General features: G+C 48.6%; 1 protein-coding gene across 2 annotated transcripts in view; it reads right to left on the reverse strand.

The window, feature by feature from the left end:
- BCL2L11 (BCL2 like 11) overlaps positions 1-4,410 on the reverse strand; it is a 39,806-nt gene extending 35,396 nt beyond the window's left edge. The window contains exons 1-3 of one of the 2 annotated variants that reach the window (XM_063078468.1): positions 2,625-2,887; positions 1,640-1,776; positions 1,382-1,471 (exon numbers count right to left, since the gene is read on the reverse strand). In XM_063078468.1, the coding sequence (XP_062934538.1) occupies positions 1,382-1,471; positions 1,640-1,776; positions 2,625-2,887 (490 nt within the window). Of the gene's footprint in view, positions 1-1,381; positions 1,777-2,624; positions 2,888-4,300 lie in introns of those variants that run through there. The other variant, XM_063078469.1, reaches the window with a different exon arrangement.
- Between the last annotated feature and the right edge of the window lie 12,825 nt (positions 4,411-17,235).

Genomic DNA, 17,235 nt, shown 5'->3' on the forward strand with positions numbered 1-17,235 from the left:
TCCTTTCCCTAAGAAGGGGCCCTGAAAAAATAGCTCTAAGCATTTAGCAGAAAACAAGCTGCCAACATGTGTATCTACTGGTGTTTTTGCCATTTTTGCCTGCCATTTCCCAGATGTGCCCAACCTCTAACAAGTGACCAGCCCTCTGAAGTTCTCCCCAACTCTAACATGGGGATAGGTCTGCCTGATTTACCTCACTGAAGGTTATGAAGACAGAGCTATACGATACTTACAAATGTAAAATCTGTCACTGTGTTCTAGAATTGAAGGGACTAGTCAAATGACTTTATTCTAACTAGACTGTGGCATAATAAATATGACCTATATTTTGATAGACTCTATACTGCAATTCCTTTGATAACATTACCAACTTCCTTATATCTTGTTTATACAGAGCAGGCTAATCTGGACAAACGGTAAAAGTGATTTTGGTGAATAATGATCAAGACATGAAACTCTTCCATTAGTGGGGAACAAGGTGAAACAACAGACTCATTCCCTCACCAGGAATACTAGAACTGTATATACTCAAAATCACACTCTGGAGACTCAAGGGTCAAATGAAGCCTGCAGATGTTTCTATCTGGCCCGTATGATCTAATTTAGTTGCCAATGTTTAAACATCAAGATAACTGGCATCAAAACCTGCATTCCTGGATTATCTTGCAATATAGGAAAACTTGGCACTTGAGACCACATGCCCTCACCACCACAATTTGAGGCAGCTTAAACATAAAAGGGGTAAATGCCCATCTCCACCAGGTAAGTTCTCTCTCTGGGTATTTACGTTTGCCACTCCTGGCTTAGAACCTAAAACTGCCTTTAACCCCTGAAATAAAAACCTACAACCTAATCCCATTAATACTATGTTCAAACCCTCTGGCCAATAAGCCCAAAAAGGAATTTGAACAAATCATTTTCTTGGTTCTGTGTTGACACTGCATATATGAACTAGTTCATTTTTTTTTTTTAAATATCATTTTGAAAATGATTAACTTGCCTCATCTTTCTTCACACTTTTGGTTATGTTATTAAGTTACTTTCTGCAACTGACCAGGTCCCTTTCAAGCAGAATGTCATTAATATGTAAAGCTTAGTGGTTAAAACATTCCATGGTTATATGCTCTACCTTAATGAGGGCTGCAGAAATTCAAGCTTTCCTGCCCCAAAGGCTGAAGTTTGGACCTTAACTCATCACTGCCACAAAACTGAATAGTGTTTTTTAAAAAATGTTTGATATTTTACTTAACAGATCCTCTGTTGCCATCAAGATATGGAATAAATCAGTTAAGAGATTCTAAAAGGGGACTTTAAATACTATACACAGCCTTTAGACACATATTCAAACAACCACACTGCCTCTTACCCGGGCATAGCTTACCCATTGCACTGAGATAATGGTTGAAGGCCTGGCAAGGAGGACTTGGGGTTTGTGTTGATTTGTCACAACTCATGGGTGCCGGGCTCCTGTCTGTGTCAAAAGAGAAATACCCACTGGAGGATCGAGACAGCAGAGAGGATCTTCTCACAAAGATGAATAGCGGGGATCTGGTAGCGAAAGGGCCGGGGCTGGCCGGTGGGGCCAGCGGGCCTTGAGGGCTGCCGTGGGGGCAGCGGTCCCCTTCGCCTTCAGGATTACCTTGCGGCTCTGTCTGTAGGGAGGTAGGGGCCCCAGGCCTGAGCTGGGGAGGCCTCTCAGCAGGCTGCAACTGTCCACCTTCTCTGTCACACTCAGAACTTACATCGGAAGGTTGCTTTGCCATTTGGTCTTTTTTTCTGTAAGTAAAATAAAAAGAAAATCTAAGTTATCTTAAACAAAGTAATAATTACAACAAATAAATTTGCTAACTTCCACCTATTCATTAAAAATTCTTAGAGTTAATACCAAACACTTAAAAATGAAGTCATTATATTGTAGACTTATCTGACAATCTCCCAAATAAGGATAAAAATGCACCTAAAACAAACGTATGAGTCTATTTTTTCGGGGCGTGCGGGGTGGGAGGTGGTACTAAACTTCATTACACTAAACAAAACACAGTAACAACTTCAATTACTTGTGGAACTGGTGCTCACACACACACACACAAGTTCTAAGAGAAGCAGCTTGTCTGAATTCTATTCATATGTGCTCTTCCCTCAGGACAGACGACTAAGTCAGAAACTCCCAGCGGGCTCTGATTTCCCGGGATCAGATACCGTGCTGGAGCACAGCAGCGGGCGCAGATGCAGCGATTGCAGGCGGCTGGCCGCGTTCCCTGCTCCGGCCCCATTGTTTGCCGAAAATGCTGAGGGCAGCAAGTCTGGGGAAGGTTTGGCAGCGGCCGTCAGTCGTAGTAAGTGCGTCACAATAGAGTTTGTAACTCAGAGCACGGCCCGGCTCCAGCGCTCTCAGCCCGCGGTCCCTCCCGCTCCCGGCCTGCGCACCGCACGGAACCGGACAGAACTTCTTCGACGTTCATCTTTATTGTTGGCTGCACGCCTCAAACTGGAGGATCCCCGAAGCCGTCCCCTGGCACCCCCTGCAAAGTCCACAACTAGCTCCGCACGCTAGGCGACACTGAGCGCGCCGCGCCTCCACCCCAAAGACCCTCCCCTCTGAAGGTAATCACGCTGAAACTCACGTCCGCCCCTTCCCTTCCGAGCGTAGCGTTCGGGCCCGTGCCCCGCGGCGTCCGGCCCGCGCCCTTCGCCGGGCCGGCGCCCCCAGACCGTCACCACGAAGGCAGCGCGGAGGACAAAGCCCAGGACTCGGGTTCACAGCCCTCGGGGCAGCCCAGAGTCCGCGCCTTCCCGCCCGCCCGCCGCCGCGCTCCGCCGGGCAGCCAAGGGCTCCGCGCGCCGCGCCTCTGGCCCGCGCTGCCCCGGCCGCCGCCGCCGGGAACATCCTCCGCCTCCTCCCGCTCCTCCCCTCGCGCACTGCGCCCGCCGCCGCCGCCGGCACCGCCGACCTCCCCGCGCCACTGGCGCCGGGTGCCCGCGCTCGCAATTGGCCCGCGCGCGGTCGCTCGGTGCCGCAGCCAATCGGCAGCGACGGCGGGGGCGGCGCCTACGGGTCAGGCCGCCAAAGGCGAGGCGATTGTTGACAAACTCGCCTCCGAGCGCCGCTCGGGCCGCAGCGGCGGCAGTGGCGGGAGCCTCGACAGAGGCTTCGGGGACCAGGCTGCCCGGCCACCCCGCCCCACCCCTGTGCCCATCCGGACACCGCGCGCGTCTCAGCAGCTCCCGCCGCCCCAGGCAGCCGGTCACCTGAGACAAAGCAGGACCTGTGTCTCCCTGGACAGGCAGGGCCACCTTCCCTCGGTCAGGCCCGTCAGGGTGAAGACCCCAACGGCCGCTCCCGTCTCGGCTGCGGCACCCATCCTACCCCAACAACTTCCTCCCTCTTTCTTTCTCTCTGTGCGCCCCGGACACGCACCAAATCTGAGTGACCACCCGTGGCCGTGGCGCACATATCCGCGACCAAGGCAGGCACCAGGCATAACCACACCCCCACTCCCGGCGGCCGGAGGGCCCTCCAATCTCAGCGCCAGCACCGAGGTAACTGGCCCCCGAGGGCATGGCGCCGGCAGCCTGCACCACGAATGGGTCCGGGTGCGCTCGAGCACGCTCGAGCCGCTAAGACAGCCCGGCCCCACGGACCAAGCAGGTTCTGCTGGCCGCGGCTCGTCCCCCGCGTGGCCCCGGGGGTCGGGGAGGCCCTCAATCTCTCGCTGTCTGTGGATCAAGCGACTGGCACGGTGCGCAGGACCTCCGCAGACCGTGCAAGAGTCCCGGGCACATCTGAGAGAGCGAACGCGGCATCTACCCCGAAACCTCGGCCTGAATGAGTAAAAGGAAAAGCCCAGTCTCGTCACTTAAGTCACCAGCACAGTTCCGCAATCCCTCCGCAAAGGGTCCGCGCGCCCGAGAAAAGCCAAGAAGCGAGACTCGCTCGCCCGCGCGGCCGCTACTACCGGGCGGCCGGTATTGAAGGCGAGAATTCCCGGGTTCCTAGCTCCCGGGCCGCCGCCGAGAGCACGCGCTGCCTCTCCCCCAGCGCGCTGCATCCCGGCCCGAGCTGCACCTCAGCCAACTGCCCGCAGCTTCTGAGCCGTCGACCCTTCCCCAAAGTGCCCTTGCTTGGGAGGGTGCCTGACCCGCACCGATCGCCGCTTCCTGCCCGGGGACAAGAGGGACGGATACATGCGTCTCCGTCCGCACGTGGGCGGGGAGCGGGGCAGTAGGTAGAGCTGTTCGGGCGCCGGCGCCGGTCTTCCATCAGTCCCCGGCCTGCTCCCCGGGATTCGGAGGTATTTACCTTGCGTTTCTCAGTCCGAGAGTCAGAGTCAGACATTTGGCGGACAAGGGCCAGGGGAAGGGCGCCGAGGCGGTGGCGGCGGGAGCGAGGCGAATCGAGCAGCCCTAGGCGGTGCTGACTGCAGTGGGGCGGGCTCGCAGGGTAGCTTCAAGAATCCTGTGGCAGTGGGGACGGCGACGGCGACGGCGACGCTGGACGCTGAGCTCAGAGAAGCCAGTGACCCGGCGGCTGCGCGGAGCGAAGTGAAACCTGCGCGGCCCTGCAGCCCGGCTCAGTCTGGCGGCCGCGCGCCCGCGCCCAATCACCGCGTGCCCCGCCCCCGCTAGGTCCCGCCCCGGCGCGCGGCCTGGCGAGCCCCGCCCCCGCGGCGCCGAGGCCGCCGGCGCGTGCAGGCTCGGACAGGTAAAGGCGGGGGTGGCGCAGCCGGGTTTCCCGCAGCGCGCGCCGCCGACCCTGGCGTGTTTACTGGAGTGACTTGCCTGCTGGAGGCTATGTGCGCGCCCATCCCCCATCCCGAAGTGTATGCTCGCCTCCCCCACCCGGTGGCGGCCGCAGCATGCAAGCGGAACAGAGGGGGCGCTCCGGGCACACCCTAATCCCCGGCCGCCGGTGGAAAGCCTCAGGAAGCGCCCCTGCTGTGCTGAAAGTTTCTCAGCTGCTGGGGCCGGCGCGGGTTGGTTCTCGAGAACGTGGGGGTGCGAGTTTGGGCGGGGGGGGGGTCTCTCGAGTTCTCCCTCTGAGAGTACGGGGTGCCGGGGCGAGTGGGGCACGGATCAGCAGGCTGCTCGTTTTCCTCGCCCGCGCCTCGCGGGGACTCTCAGGCGCCCTCCGCCTGTCACCCCGCCCGCAGGGGCTCTCCAGCTTTTTCCTGCGCTCTATCTCCGGAGAGAGCCCGTGGTGGGACGGCGCGTCGAAAAAGACAAAGAGCGATCCCAGGGGACGTCTTGTCTGCATCCCGGGTAGAGTGTGCGCAGAACAGGTAAAATAGGGAAATGAAAAAAATTGAACTCGAAAAAATCTTTTAAAGAAAAAAGACACTTAGGAGAGTCGCGGCCTTCGGATGAGAGAAGGTCGTGTCCACGCTCGGTTTGAACCCTCGAGATTTGCTGGGCTCGCAGAGACCGCCCGAGAACCGTCCCCCGGGGCGCAGAGCAGGTGAAGGCGGAGCAGCAGAGTCCGGGCCGCGGGTGGAGTGCGGAGTGACACGGGCGCAGTACCCCTACGCCCCTCCTGGGAGTCTGCGGCCCGGGAGAACCAGCTCCGCGCCCCCCTCCACTTCTCGGGCCTACACCCCTGTCCACCCTCCAACGCACGGCCGGCGCCCCCACCCCCTTCCCTCCCTCCGGCTCCCGGCGCGCCTCGGTTTGAACCTTCGGCCAGGTTTCGCCGGCCCAGGGTTTCGAGACAACCGCGGCGGAGGAGTGAGACGTTGGTCGGGAAAAGGAACATCCCGCAGTGGGGGTTCAGGCTAGATGGATTAAGGAAACTCAATTTCGGGGCCACCCTAATGCGCACTCCGGCCGGCTGGGAGAAGGAAGGGGCCTCGGCGTAGAGGAGCGAGTGAGGAGGCGTTGTCCCGCCGTCGGGCCACCTCATTCAGTGTTTATGTCCCTAAACAAATCTATAACGTCCCGTGACACAGCTCAGACCCAGGTTAAAGTCTTCTCGGCGCATTCTCCGGTGAGCCCTGCCAGAGGTGAAAGGCCACGGGTTCCGAGGGGCCGGAGGACGCGCGCCGCCCGCCCCGCCCGGGGACTTCGCTGCAAGAGGGAAAGGGCATGGGCGTGGACGCGGGCGAAGTCGGCTCGGAGGCCTGACGCCTGTCCTGACCGCGGCTCGGAGTTGCCGGTGGCTGCCACGGGCGAAGTCTGAGCCTGGGCCGCTCCGCGTCGCACCGGGGTAAAGTAAACGCCATGTGCTGTGCGGGCTGAAAGCCCCAGACCGGCCGCACGCCCCGGGTGTGCCGCGCTCTCTGCGGTGTCTGGCGACCCAGACGGGGGACCGGAAAAGTACGCAGAAGAAACCTTTGCTGCGTGTCGTCTGTTCCAGTGCAGCTCCACCGCCCCTGCGTCACCCACACTGGCGACCCTGTGAACGCTTTAAAAAACAGACATCGGGGAAAGCAACGGGCTAAGCGCTCCTATTTGGGGCATAATTAGGAAGCCGCCGGGAGGCGGCTGTTCAGGCGTCCCCTGAGATCCCAGGCTGTGCTAAGGCGCTTCGACCAGGCGCCCTGCGTCGGGCGACCCCCCTTGTGGCCGTCTCCCGCGGCGTTGAGCGGTCCTCTCGGAACTGGGCGCGAACGCAGAGAAGGGGCAGCGTGGGAAGGGCCCGTGGACGTTAGGTCTCCGGTCCTGGACGTCGCCCTCGCGGACGCAGCCAGAGCCGTGTCCCTTCCTGCCTCTGCCAGGAGATGTGGAGAGAGGGAGGAGGTAGGATGGCTTGGGCTGAGAGAAAAATGAAGTCGGGCAACGGAGATCTGAGAAATGGGAAATCCACGGCCGTCGCCCGGGTCTTCAGGCGTCGCCTGTGTGGTCTCTCCAAGTTCCGAAACTAAAATATTGCGAGGTGTCGCCCAGGCCCACCTCCCCGTCCTCTGCAGGCAGCGGGAGCGTCTTCTCGTGGCTTAATCTCTTTATTAAACTTTATACCTACGCTCGTCTAAAGGACGGATGGCACCAATCCTATGGTAAAAATGTCCGCGCCTGGTCCTGCCGTCCGGAAACCGCTGGCCTGGGGGGACGAGCACACGTTCTCGCTTTGCCGAGAGCACAACGCCAGGCTCCCACCCCCCTCTCCCCGCCTGTGCGTTTCCTCGCAGAGCCCGGGAGGGTCTGATTCACTGGAAAAGCATCGCTGGCTGACCTGAAACTGCCCGCGCGCGGTATGGAGGGAGCTTTCTTCCTTTCGCCCGAGGGTGTCTGATTTTTATGTTTTGATTTTTTTTTTCCACCCACCCAGCACCACAATATTCCAGAAACACTGGGAAGCTGAGTCACCACTAACAGCAGGAGACACTTGGCGGCACCCGGCTGTGGGGCGCGCTCGCCGGGGGAGCCCATTCTGATTGTCTCGCGGGGAGGGATGGGGCGCCCATGCTAGGAGAGGTCGCGGCCAGGCCAAGCGGGTTACAGGGAGAGGATAAAGTGCCGCACTCGGCCGGCGGCCGCCCGACTCCCTCCCCCAACAGCCCTCCGCGGGCCTCGCCAGCCTCGGTGGGACCGCCACTCCACGACCAAAATCCCGAGGGCGGTGGCCCTGCGCGTGCCAACCCCGCCTCGGCCCCAGCCGCGGGCGTCAGCGAAGCGAGCGTCGTGGCACTGCGGGCGGCTGCTGTACTTCCCGCCACGCCCGCTACAGCTTGGCTCCCGGCTCGGGCGGCTGCAGCGGCGCAGGGTAGAAGGCCCGGGCGGCCTGCGGGTTGGGGATGCCGGCGATCGGTGCGTGGAGGTTGGTGTGTGGAATGTTAACGGCGGAGATCAGCCTCAAGGCATCATCCTTCACCGAGTCGCACAAACCCAGCAACTGCAAAGACACGACACAAAAGGGCCGGTTAGAGGTTGGCGCTCTCACGGCGATCTAGTGCCAGCGGCCTCTCCGCCCACCCCCAAGCTCTGCACACCCAGAGGCCTCGGAAAAAGTTTCCCTTCCGATTCCCCGAGACCCAGGAGTAGAAGCCATGGGTCATGAATAACCTTCGGAAGCCTTTCTTCATCTTAGAAATTTCTAACTCTCTGACACGTAGTCCGGCAGAAGCCCGGGCCTTTTCCTTAAGGGAGTGAGGGTGGTGGGTGGAGGGGGTCGGCTCTGCCCCTGAATTAGCTGGGGGAACTTGAGACCAAAGCCTGCGAATTTATTAACGCCCCCCTCCCCTTTCCTTCTTTCCCCTTTCCCCTCTTTTCCTCCCCTCCCTCGCCCTCCTTTCCACCTCCGCAGTGCCTGGGGTGCCACCCTCTGGCGCGCAGAGGCAACTGAACAGGAAGAGCCTCGGAACAGGTGAACCACTTTCCCCAGACTAGTGCCTTCAGACCCCTGGTGGGCGTCAGGCCATGGTTCCTGAAACTGGGCACAGCGGGGCGGCGGACCGAGGCTAGGCACTGGCACCTTTGCGAACCTTCCACTTGGCTGCTACGGAAAATCCACCTACAGTTAACAGGAACACCAAGGAACCCTGAGGATGCCCTTAGTTGTTCTGACAGCCACTAGACGGCATGGATAGGACATCCCAGGCAAAAGGGAAGGGAAGATGTAGGCTAGTGTTTTGGAGAAACTGCACTGGGTGTATTTTTATTTCATTTTCCATGGTTTAGGTGCTAGTGTATTTTTCTTTTTCTATTCCCAGAAAAAAAGAAAACTACCGAAATAATAGATTGTTTCTCTAAAAAAAAACAAGGGCAGAGGGACTGCTTTCCTTTTCCCTAGCCAGCTGCACACTGTACTCCATTTTTCAACTTTCTGCCAATTGTAAATTTCTTTCACCCTCCAAATCCCCAGGTTTTCATGCTTTATTTTTATAGTTTTAAAATCATCACACCAGCCCCACCTTTGCCCCCATGTGTTGGTCATCTTTGAGCTGCACTGATGTTGTGAAGACCACAGTTTCCTTTGCAACAGCTCCAAGTGCCATTTCAGGTGTCAGAGACAATGAGGGGTCCCAAAACTGGGAGGTGGGGGGGGGGTTTGTAGAGTGTAGGGGTAGAGTGAGGGAAGAACATGTAAAGAACATGAAGTGTGATAGTACAATACATCTTCCTTGAACATTTGGTCTGTTACATCAGTAATTTCTAATGAAAAACTTCATTCTTCACACAGTGTGGTTAACATTCATCAAATCAGTACTGAAAAGACTTTGATCATATTTGCAAGATGCACTAAGATGAACTTTCACTGACCAAGATTTCAAAGTTTATAATTAATACTCTTGACAAATCCCTGACTAATCTGTCAACTCTCAATGCTTTTAACCACACAGTTCAAAACCATGAGATGGTATATACACAGCCGCCTAAACTTTCCATGTACTGTCATATAACTAATTCAAGTAATTTTCCTTTGGGTTGGCGCTGTGAAACTCAACCAACTGTTGTCATATATTCAACGATGGGGGAAATTCAATGATTTGAATGAGAGTTGTTGGAAGAAAGTATTGGTTTGGTCTGTCCAGTGCCAAATATGGAAGTAAGAACTAGAGGTAGAAATTACAGGAGGCAGATTTCTATCCAATATGAGGAAAACTTAAAAATGTAAATAAAAAAGAACCCCAGTGGCTGGTGAAGAAGGGTTTCTTCACTCATAAGTGTCCAGGGAGGGACCTGCCTCTGAGGTTTTCCTGCTTCCTCACCTCACATGTGCCCCTTCTCAGCAGCCCATGACTTCATGCTGTGCAATGTTTGTGTAAAGTCCCTTACTCCAATTTGAAATGTCTCTCAATTAACCCCTTTCTTGCTTGGGCACTACAGTAGATCCTCCATCCATTGACTCTGGGCTGACCTGTGACTCACTCTGCCAATAGAATGTGGAGTAAGTGTCACTGCATGAATTGAAGAGTGTAGGCCTTGAGAAGTTGCGCAATACCTATTTTCCCTCTCCTGTACCTCAAGCCCACTTGCTGTACAGAAGCCCCATCCAGCCTGCTGGAGGACAGAAGGCCATGTGGAGAAGGACCAAGGTGCCTTGGCCAACAGCCAGCTGCCAGGTATGAGAGAGAGGCTATCTCAGACACCCCAGTCCTGTTGAACTCAGATGACTGTAGCCACTGGAGTGATTTGAGGTAGGACAAGCCAAAGAACTGCCTAGGTTGTTTACCCACAGAACTGGTATCAATCACGATCACTGGTTAATGCACAGAAATGGAAACTTTTAACCTTACCAAGCAAAACAACAATTATACTTCATTTCCAAAAGGAATATCTATGCAGCCAACTATTACGTTCTATGGGATTGTTAAATATTAGTGGTCTTTTAATGTAAATTTCCTGTCCATTCTTTTTCAGTTGCCTTGATTTTAGGTTAACCAGATATTGAGTGAGAAACTTTAGAAAAAGGGGAATTTTAAGACAATCAACAAGTATTTTTTAATTTAAAAGATGTGACGGGGAATAAGATGAAAGCTATTGTTAAATGAGGTGTCTATATTACATGTGGCTGTGATTAATCACCTTTGCTGCTGTGACACATAACTGGCATTTGGGAAGGGCCTCTGGCCACCTTTGCCCACTTTTAGTCTCCCCCATGTTATTCCATGCTTCCGATGCTCAACCCCAGTCCCCAATCAACATTTCATAGACTGTTACTCCAGCCTTTACCAACAGTCCATCTCTGCCGTGCGGTATCTGTGCTTCCCACATTCCATCCCAGATGGCCGGGTGTGTAAAGACAAAAGGTACAGAGGGGAGCCACTTGGCCGCCCTTGCCTTGGCAGCCTGCCCACACCTCCTGCATCTTTATAACAACACCATGAAGCAACATACAGCACTTTACATAGGGACCCCGGGATTTCCGTGCTCTGCTCCATACTGCCTCTGACTGGCATTTTCTGTACATCTGCTGTGTGTCAGATTACAGAAGAGGCTTTATGTTCACTGTTTCATTCATACTCTGTCAGGTATCACCCCACTTTACAGATGCGCAAATCAAGGCTTAAAGAATTTGACACCTTACTCCAAGTCACATACCTTGTAAATGGCACAACTAGGATTTTAATTCAAGCCTTTCTGCTTCTGCAGCCCTGCCTACCCATTCAACCTCCATCTTTTCCCCAGTGCCCCCATTTCCAGTCACTGAAGGATATGGGACTATCACTGTAGGATGTCAGTGCAGCACTGATAAATGCCTCCACCATTGTAGCAAATGTATGACCCTTAATGCTCCCCCTGAGTCAGAATCCATGTTCTTTGTGTCCCCAGTGAGAAGAAAGTGGCTGCCCGGCCACGCTGGCTCAGATTACCCAAAAGGACCCGGGTAGTAATGGAGCCCAGGGGCTCACTATGATGTTGCCCCTGGAGGAAGGTACCAAGGACACTGGCTTCAGAGCTAGATGCCATGATGCAGAAGGGCGAGCTTGATGATCTAGAAGCTCTTCCTGCAGATGGACAAGGCTTCAACTCTCCAAATATGTGCCCATCCCCACGAGGCTCAGATTCAAGGGTGTTCAAAACACAATGGATTCTCTTCCTGTGGAGGGAGGGCCACTTACTGTGCAGATTCTCCTTCAAGAAGTTGGGAGAACTCTTCTGCACTGGCCCACAGGCCCTCTCTGCTCCTCTGATCCAATCAAAGTCTTAAGTCATTAAACACAATTCAGATCCCTTCAAAAGAGCAACATGCAGGCTGCCAAATCATGACTGGTGAAAATGGCCACAATCAGGTAATTCACCTGCAGCTAGCTATTCTCATTTCTTGCAAAGTCTTCCAAACTCTCAGAACACACAGAGGCCTTGTTCTGACTTATCTCTCTCCCCATACCCCATTCACCTCTCCTGAAGAATTGCTTACCCTTAGACATTCCCTAAAGGTCATAGTGGTAGGTCTGTGATGGCTAATTTGCCACCTTAGCCCCTAATGCCTGACTAGTGGTCAACATAAAGAAAAACATACCTAGACAGTCACATGAGGCATAATCTCACACCATGTGCTGTGATTCTCTCTCTCTCGATTTACCCGACAACCACGGGAAAGAAAGCTCACTCCTGTCTTCACTGACAACTGGCCAGCACTTCCAGATAGAGTCAGCCCTTAGATTCTGGGCCTTCTGGTCCCAAGAACACATACGAGGGCACTTCAAAAAGTTCATGGAAAGATTTGTATTACTTTTCAATTCTATTTTTCCATGAACATTTTAAAGTGCCCTCGTACGTTCTCATGGTTACCTCTACAGCCAAATATCATTAGCATGAAATGATATTCTGTGGTTCTATTAAATAATCGGGACTCTAGCTTAATATTTTCTCTGATTCAATTTAAATTACATTTTATGTTGATTCAGCTGATAAAAAATATTCAGCATAATTTGGTAAGAAATTGTCTTTCTTACCAAACCACCACCACCACAAAAAAGTCACCTTCATTTAGCCTAACAAGAGAGTTTAATTTGAGGAAAGACAAATTTATTTTCAAAATGTTCTTACTATTGTAATTTTTTTGCAACTAAAGTGTGCACAATTCAACTATTTGCTAACTATTACTGAAAATGTTCATTTCAGTAAAGGAGTGGGGTTGTAAACCCTGAAGTTGCCACTTCTAAGCCATGATACCATCCTTATTTTTAAGATGTAAGGATTAAATAAATTTGGCACAGGTTGAGTATTTATAAATATAATTATTATTATCTTGTATTCTCTAGTTAGTAACAAATACAATTTCTTCACAACTTTGGCATTTTCATTACAAAGTCTGCTTAAGCATCATTACCAGAAACAAGAATGCTGAGACGGAGGGAGGCACCAACTTTAACCGCTTAATAAGAACTTCTGACATTTATTCATGCTGCTACTGATTCATAAGAGGAAAGGTTTAAAAAGAAGACAAGTGCATATAGCTTTCCCTTTAGAATACAGGAAACCATATGAAAGTTTTGGCAATGGAATTAAAGTAACCACAATGCCGCTGTTGGTAGCATTTTCTACCGACAAAGACAATTATGTGAAACGAGAAAGAATATTCAATTAGGTGGTTATAATAAAGCTTCACTATTAGCTTTACACTTTTTCATACAAAAGAATACGGGATTTTAATTAGCCAATGGTTTAGCCTTATAAGTACAGACACAGAGAAGTGTGAACATACCTGAGAAGCAATAATTTTTTGTCAAAAATTTTCTTCAAGAGGCAGAATCCCCCACAAACTGCCAGAACTAAATATACTGTCAGTGAGGCCTGGAATTTTTAACTTCATGGACCCAAATGATTTCAAAAACTTCTACTACTAGTTAGGATGTAGAAAGATTCAAGGGAAATTTGTTCCCATGGTAACAAGCAGAAGAATCTAAACAAAACAAAAATTATACATTTTATGGGGCTAATGAAAAGCACATAAGGAAGCATTAATGAAATGATTTCAGAAAGAAGTGAGTTCTTTCTACGTAAGCCAAAAGCCACAGAAGCTTTCACACGTGCGGCAGATGCCTGTTTTGGGTGCACGTGCATGGAAGAGTGGGCCTACCAGAGATGGAGAGACTGAAAGGACGAGACAAATGGCCAGATGGATTGGAATTGAGAGGAATCTTGAGAACAGAAATAAACACTTGGCCTAATGATTCTTAACTCCTAATCCAGAATTTTGCTATAAAAGCAGCAGTTCATGGAGGAAACTTGCATAGTCCTGTGCATCTGTTTTGCCTAGATTTGGGGCTGTGTTGGAGTTGAACTCAAAGGTGAATCAAGGATATGTGATACTGTAGTCCAGCATCTTCCCAGCTCACCTGCTGACAGAGTCTAAAAGGCAGTATGGGAGTGGGGATAGAGGTGGGGCTAGGTGCAGTGAACTCAGTCTAATTAAAGCAGCCCCTGCCCAACTTGACTCTAGGAAGAACCTTAATGAGCAGTCCCTCACCCTCACCTCCAGACAAAAAAAGGGAAATAAAAAATAAAAATCTGTTACGTACAACATCTGGAGTACAGTAAAAAGTTACAAGACCTACCAAGAAGTAGAAAAATGTGACCCTGAATCTAGAGAAAGCACAGTCAGTAAAAGCAGACTTATACAAAGGTAGTTCAAAAATTCCCAGGAAAAAATAGAATTAAAAGGTAATACAGATATTTCCATGAATTTTTTGAAGTACCCCCATAGATGACCAATTATTGGAATTGTCAGACAAGGATTTTTAAATGACTACTATAAATGTGTTCAAGAATTTACAAGGAAAAAATGGGCATAATTAAAATGAGATATTTTGTGAAATATCTAAAAAAAATGGAAGGAAAATTCTAGAACTTAAAAATGGAATATTTAAGATAACATTCACTGGCTTAATAGCAGAATGAGCACTGAAGAACAAAAATGAAGATTAGAAAAAAGATCAGTAGAAAATTATTCTAAGTGAGACAAAGAAAAACAAATGAATGGAACATCAGTGCACTGTGGGATTATATTGGAAATCTAATATATCAGTACAAGTACCTGCAATTGAAATCTCAGAGGTTAGAGAGAATTAGATATAAAATACTTGAATATGTTATGGTTGAAATGTTTCTAAATTTGATATGACATCTTGCACAATAAAGTTCAATGAGTAACAGCAGATAAATATTTATAAACCCCCATAACTAGGCACATCATAGTAAAATTACTTAAAACTAGAGGTATGAAAAAAATTGTAAGGTTAGTCAGAGAAAAGTCAATCTCATACATGGGAAAAGCAATAAGAATGACAGCCTAATTCTCATCAGACACAAGGCAACACAGAAGACAACAGAATGAAAGATCAGTCTAAAATTCTATACCCAGTAAAACTCTACTTTTAAAATGAAGATAAAATTGAAAATCAATAAACACTGGGAAATTTGTTGCTATAGACTTTCACTATACAAAATATGAAAAAAAAGTTCTTTAGTCTCAGAGGCTGTAATACCAGATAGAAACTCTGATCTGCAATTTTTTACAAAATTTCTATTAGAAAATAAAGAGGATGGGGGAACACTTTTCTTCTAATATTATGAAGCGAGCATACCCTGATGCTAAAACCTGACAAGGTGATAGCAAGAAGAAAAAAAGACAAATATACCATGTGGACATAAATGCAAAATTCCTTAACAAAAAATTTCACAGATAGTATCATCAATATATAAAAAGTATTAAGTATCATGACCAAGTAGGGTTTATCCCCAAAATGTAAGATTGGTTTAACATTCACATTAATTAATGTAATGTAAAATAAAGGAAAAAAATTATATGCTTAATATGCAGAAAAAGCAATAGATTTAGAAAAAGCATTTGACAAAATGCAAAACCATTCAAGATAAAAACTCAAAGTAAACTAGAAACAGAAGGTAACTTCCTCACTCTGATAAAGAATATCTATGGAAAACCTACAGTTAACACCAAAATATTGAACACTTTCCCTCTAAGATCAAGAAAAAAGCAAGGATGTCTTGTTTCAATATGTCTTATCAACATTGTGTTGCCGATCTTGGCCAATGCAATAATACAAGAAAAACATATTAAAAACATACAGATTAGAAAGAAGGAAGTAAAACTTTTATTTTCAGATGATATAATTCAGTACTTAGAGAATATCAGGGAATCTACAAATAAAGTACTTGAACTAATAAGTGGATTTAATGAGCTTAGGTATACAAGTCAGTGTACAGAAATCAATAGTGTGTGTACTAAATATGGAATGCATTTAGAAAATTAAAATTTAAAATATACCATTTTCAATAGCTTTTAAAACATTAAAAAAGAAACACTTGAGAATAAATCGAATGAAGTATGTTCAAAAACCCCATCACTGAAAATTTAAAAACACTGCTGGAGGGATTTAAGTAAATGGAGAAATATATGATGTTTATGGATTGTTACAATGTCAATTCTCTTCTAACTGATACATAGATTCAATGAAATCACAATAAAAATCCTGGCTGCCCTTTTTACCCATGAAATTCACAAGCTAATTCTAAAATATATACAGACTGTCCCTGACTTGATGGTTCAACTTATAATTTTTTGACTTTATGATGGGTTTATCAGGATGTAACCCCATCACAAGTCTAGGAACTTCTTGCAACTTACAATGGGTTTATAGTTTTTAGTGAATGCATATCACTTTTGCACCATTGTAAAGTTGAAAAACAGTTAAGACAAACCATTATAAGTCAGGGACTGTCTACTGTGTTGCCAGCATTAGATGCATTTTGGACTTACAATATTTTTGACTTATAATGAACTTAGCATGTAACCCCATCCTAAGTTGAGGAGCATCTGTATAGATATAAAAAGTCAGGATAGTAAACAATTTTGAAAAGGAATAAAATATCTGGAGAATTTACATAATCTGGTATAAGATTTACTACAACAATCAGGACAGAATTAGCAAAATAATAGACAAATAGATCAGTGGAATAGCATAGAAAGCCTAGAAACAGACTTACACTTATATGGTCAACTGATTCTCCATAAGGAAGCCAAAGCATTTCAAAAGAGAAAAGAGTCTTTAACAAATGGTGCTTAAAAACCTGGATAACTGTATGAAAACAATTAAGCTCAACCCCTACCTCATACTATACTCAAAAGTTAATTTGAGATAAAACACTGACCTAAGTGTAAATGTAGAAATTATATATCTTCTAGAGGAAAGCATAGGAGAACATCTTTGTGACCTTGGGTTAGGCAAAGATTTCTTAGAAAAGGCAAAAAAATTAAGAATTGACAACTTTTATGTCATCAAACTTTAAAAATTCTGCTTATCATAAAGATACTGTTAAGAAAATGAATAGGAAGGCCACAAACTGGGGAAAATGCATGTACCTATATCGAGAATGTATAGCAAACTCCTACAACTCAATATTAAACACACACACACACACACACACACACACACACACACGAGTTTTAAAATGGGTAAAAAGACTTAAACAGATATTTTACAAAAGAAGACGTATCAATGACCAATAAGCACTTGAAAGGATGCCCAACACCATTATAATCAAGAAAATGAAAATTAAAATACAGTAAGATACTACTGCACACCCATTAGAACAGCTAAAATTGAAAAGGCCAACAAAACCAAATGGGGAGGATGTGGACAGGGGGACTCCTGTGCACTGCAAGTGGAGGTGTAAGACGTACGACCGCTTCTGCAGAACTGTTTATGGCAGTTTCTTAGTTAAACAAAAGTCTACCATATGAAACGAAACATATGTCCAAAAAACTTGTACAGAAATGTTCCTGACCATCTTATCCATAATCACACCAGTCCATGAACACCCTACATGTCCATC

Source organism: Cynocephalus volans, chromosome 14 (assembly GCF_027409185.1).
Source record: "Cynocephalus volans isolate mCynVol1 chromosome 14, mCynVol1.pri, whole genome shotgun sequence".
Taxonomy (NCBI): domain Eukaryota; kingdom Metazoa; phylum Chordata; class Mammalia; order Dermoptera; family Cynocephalidae; genus Cynocephalus; species Cynocephalus volans.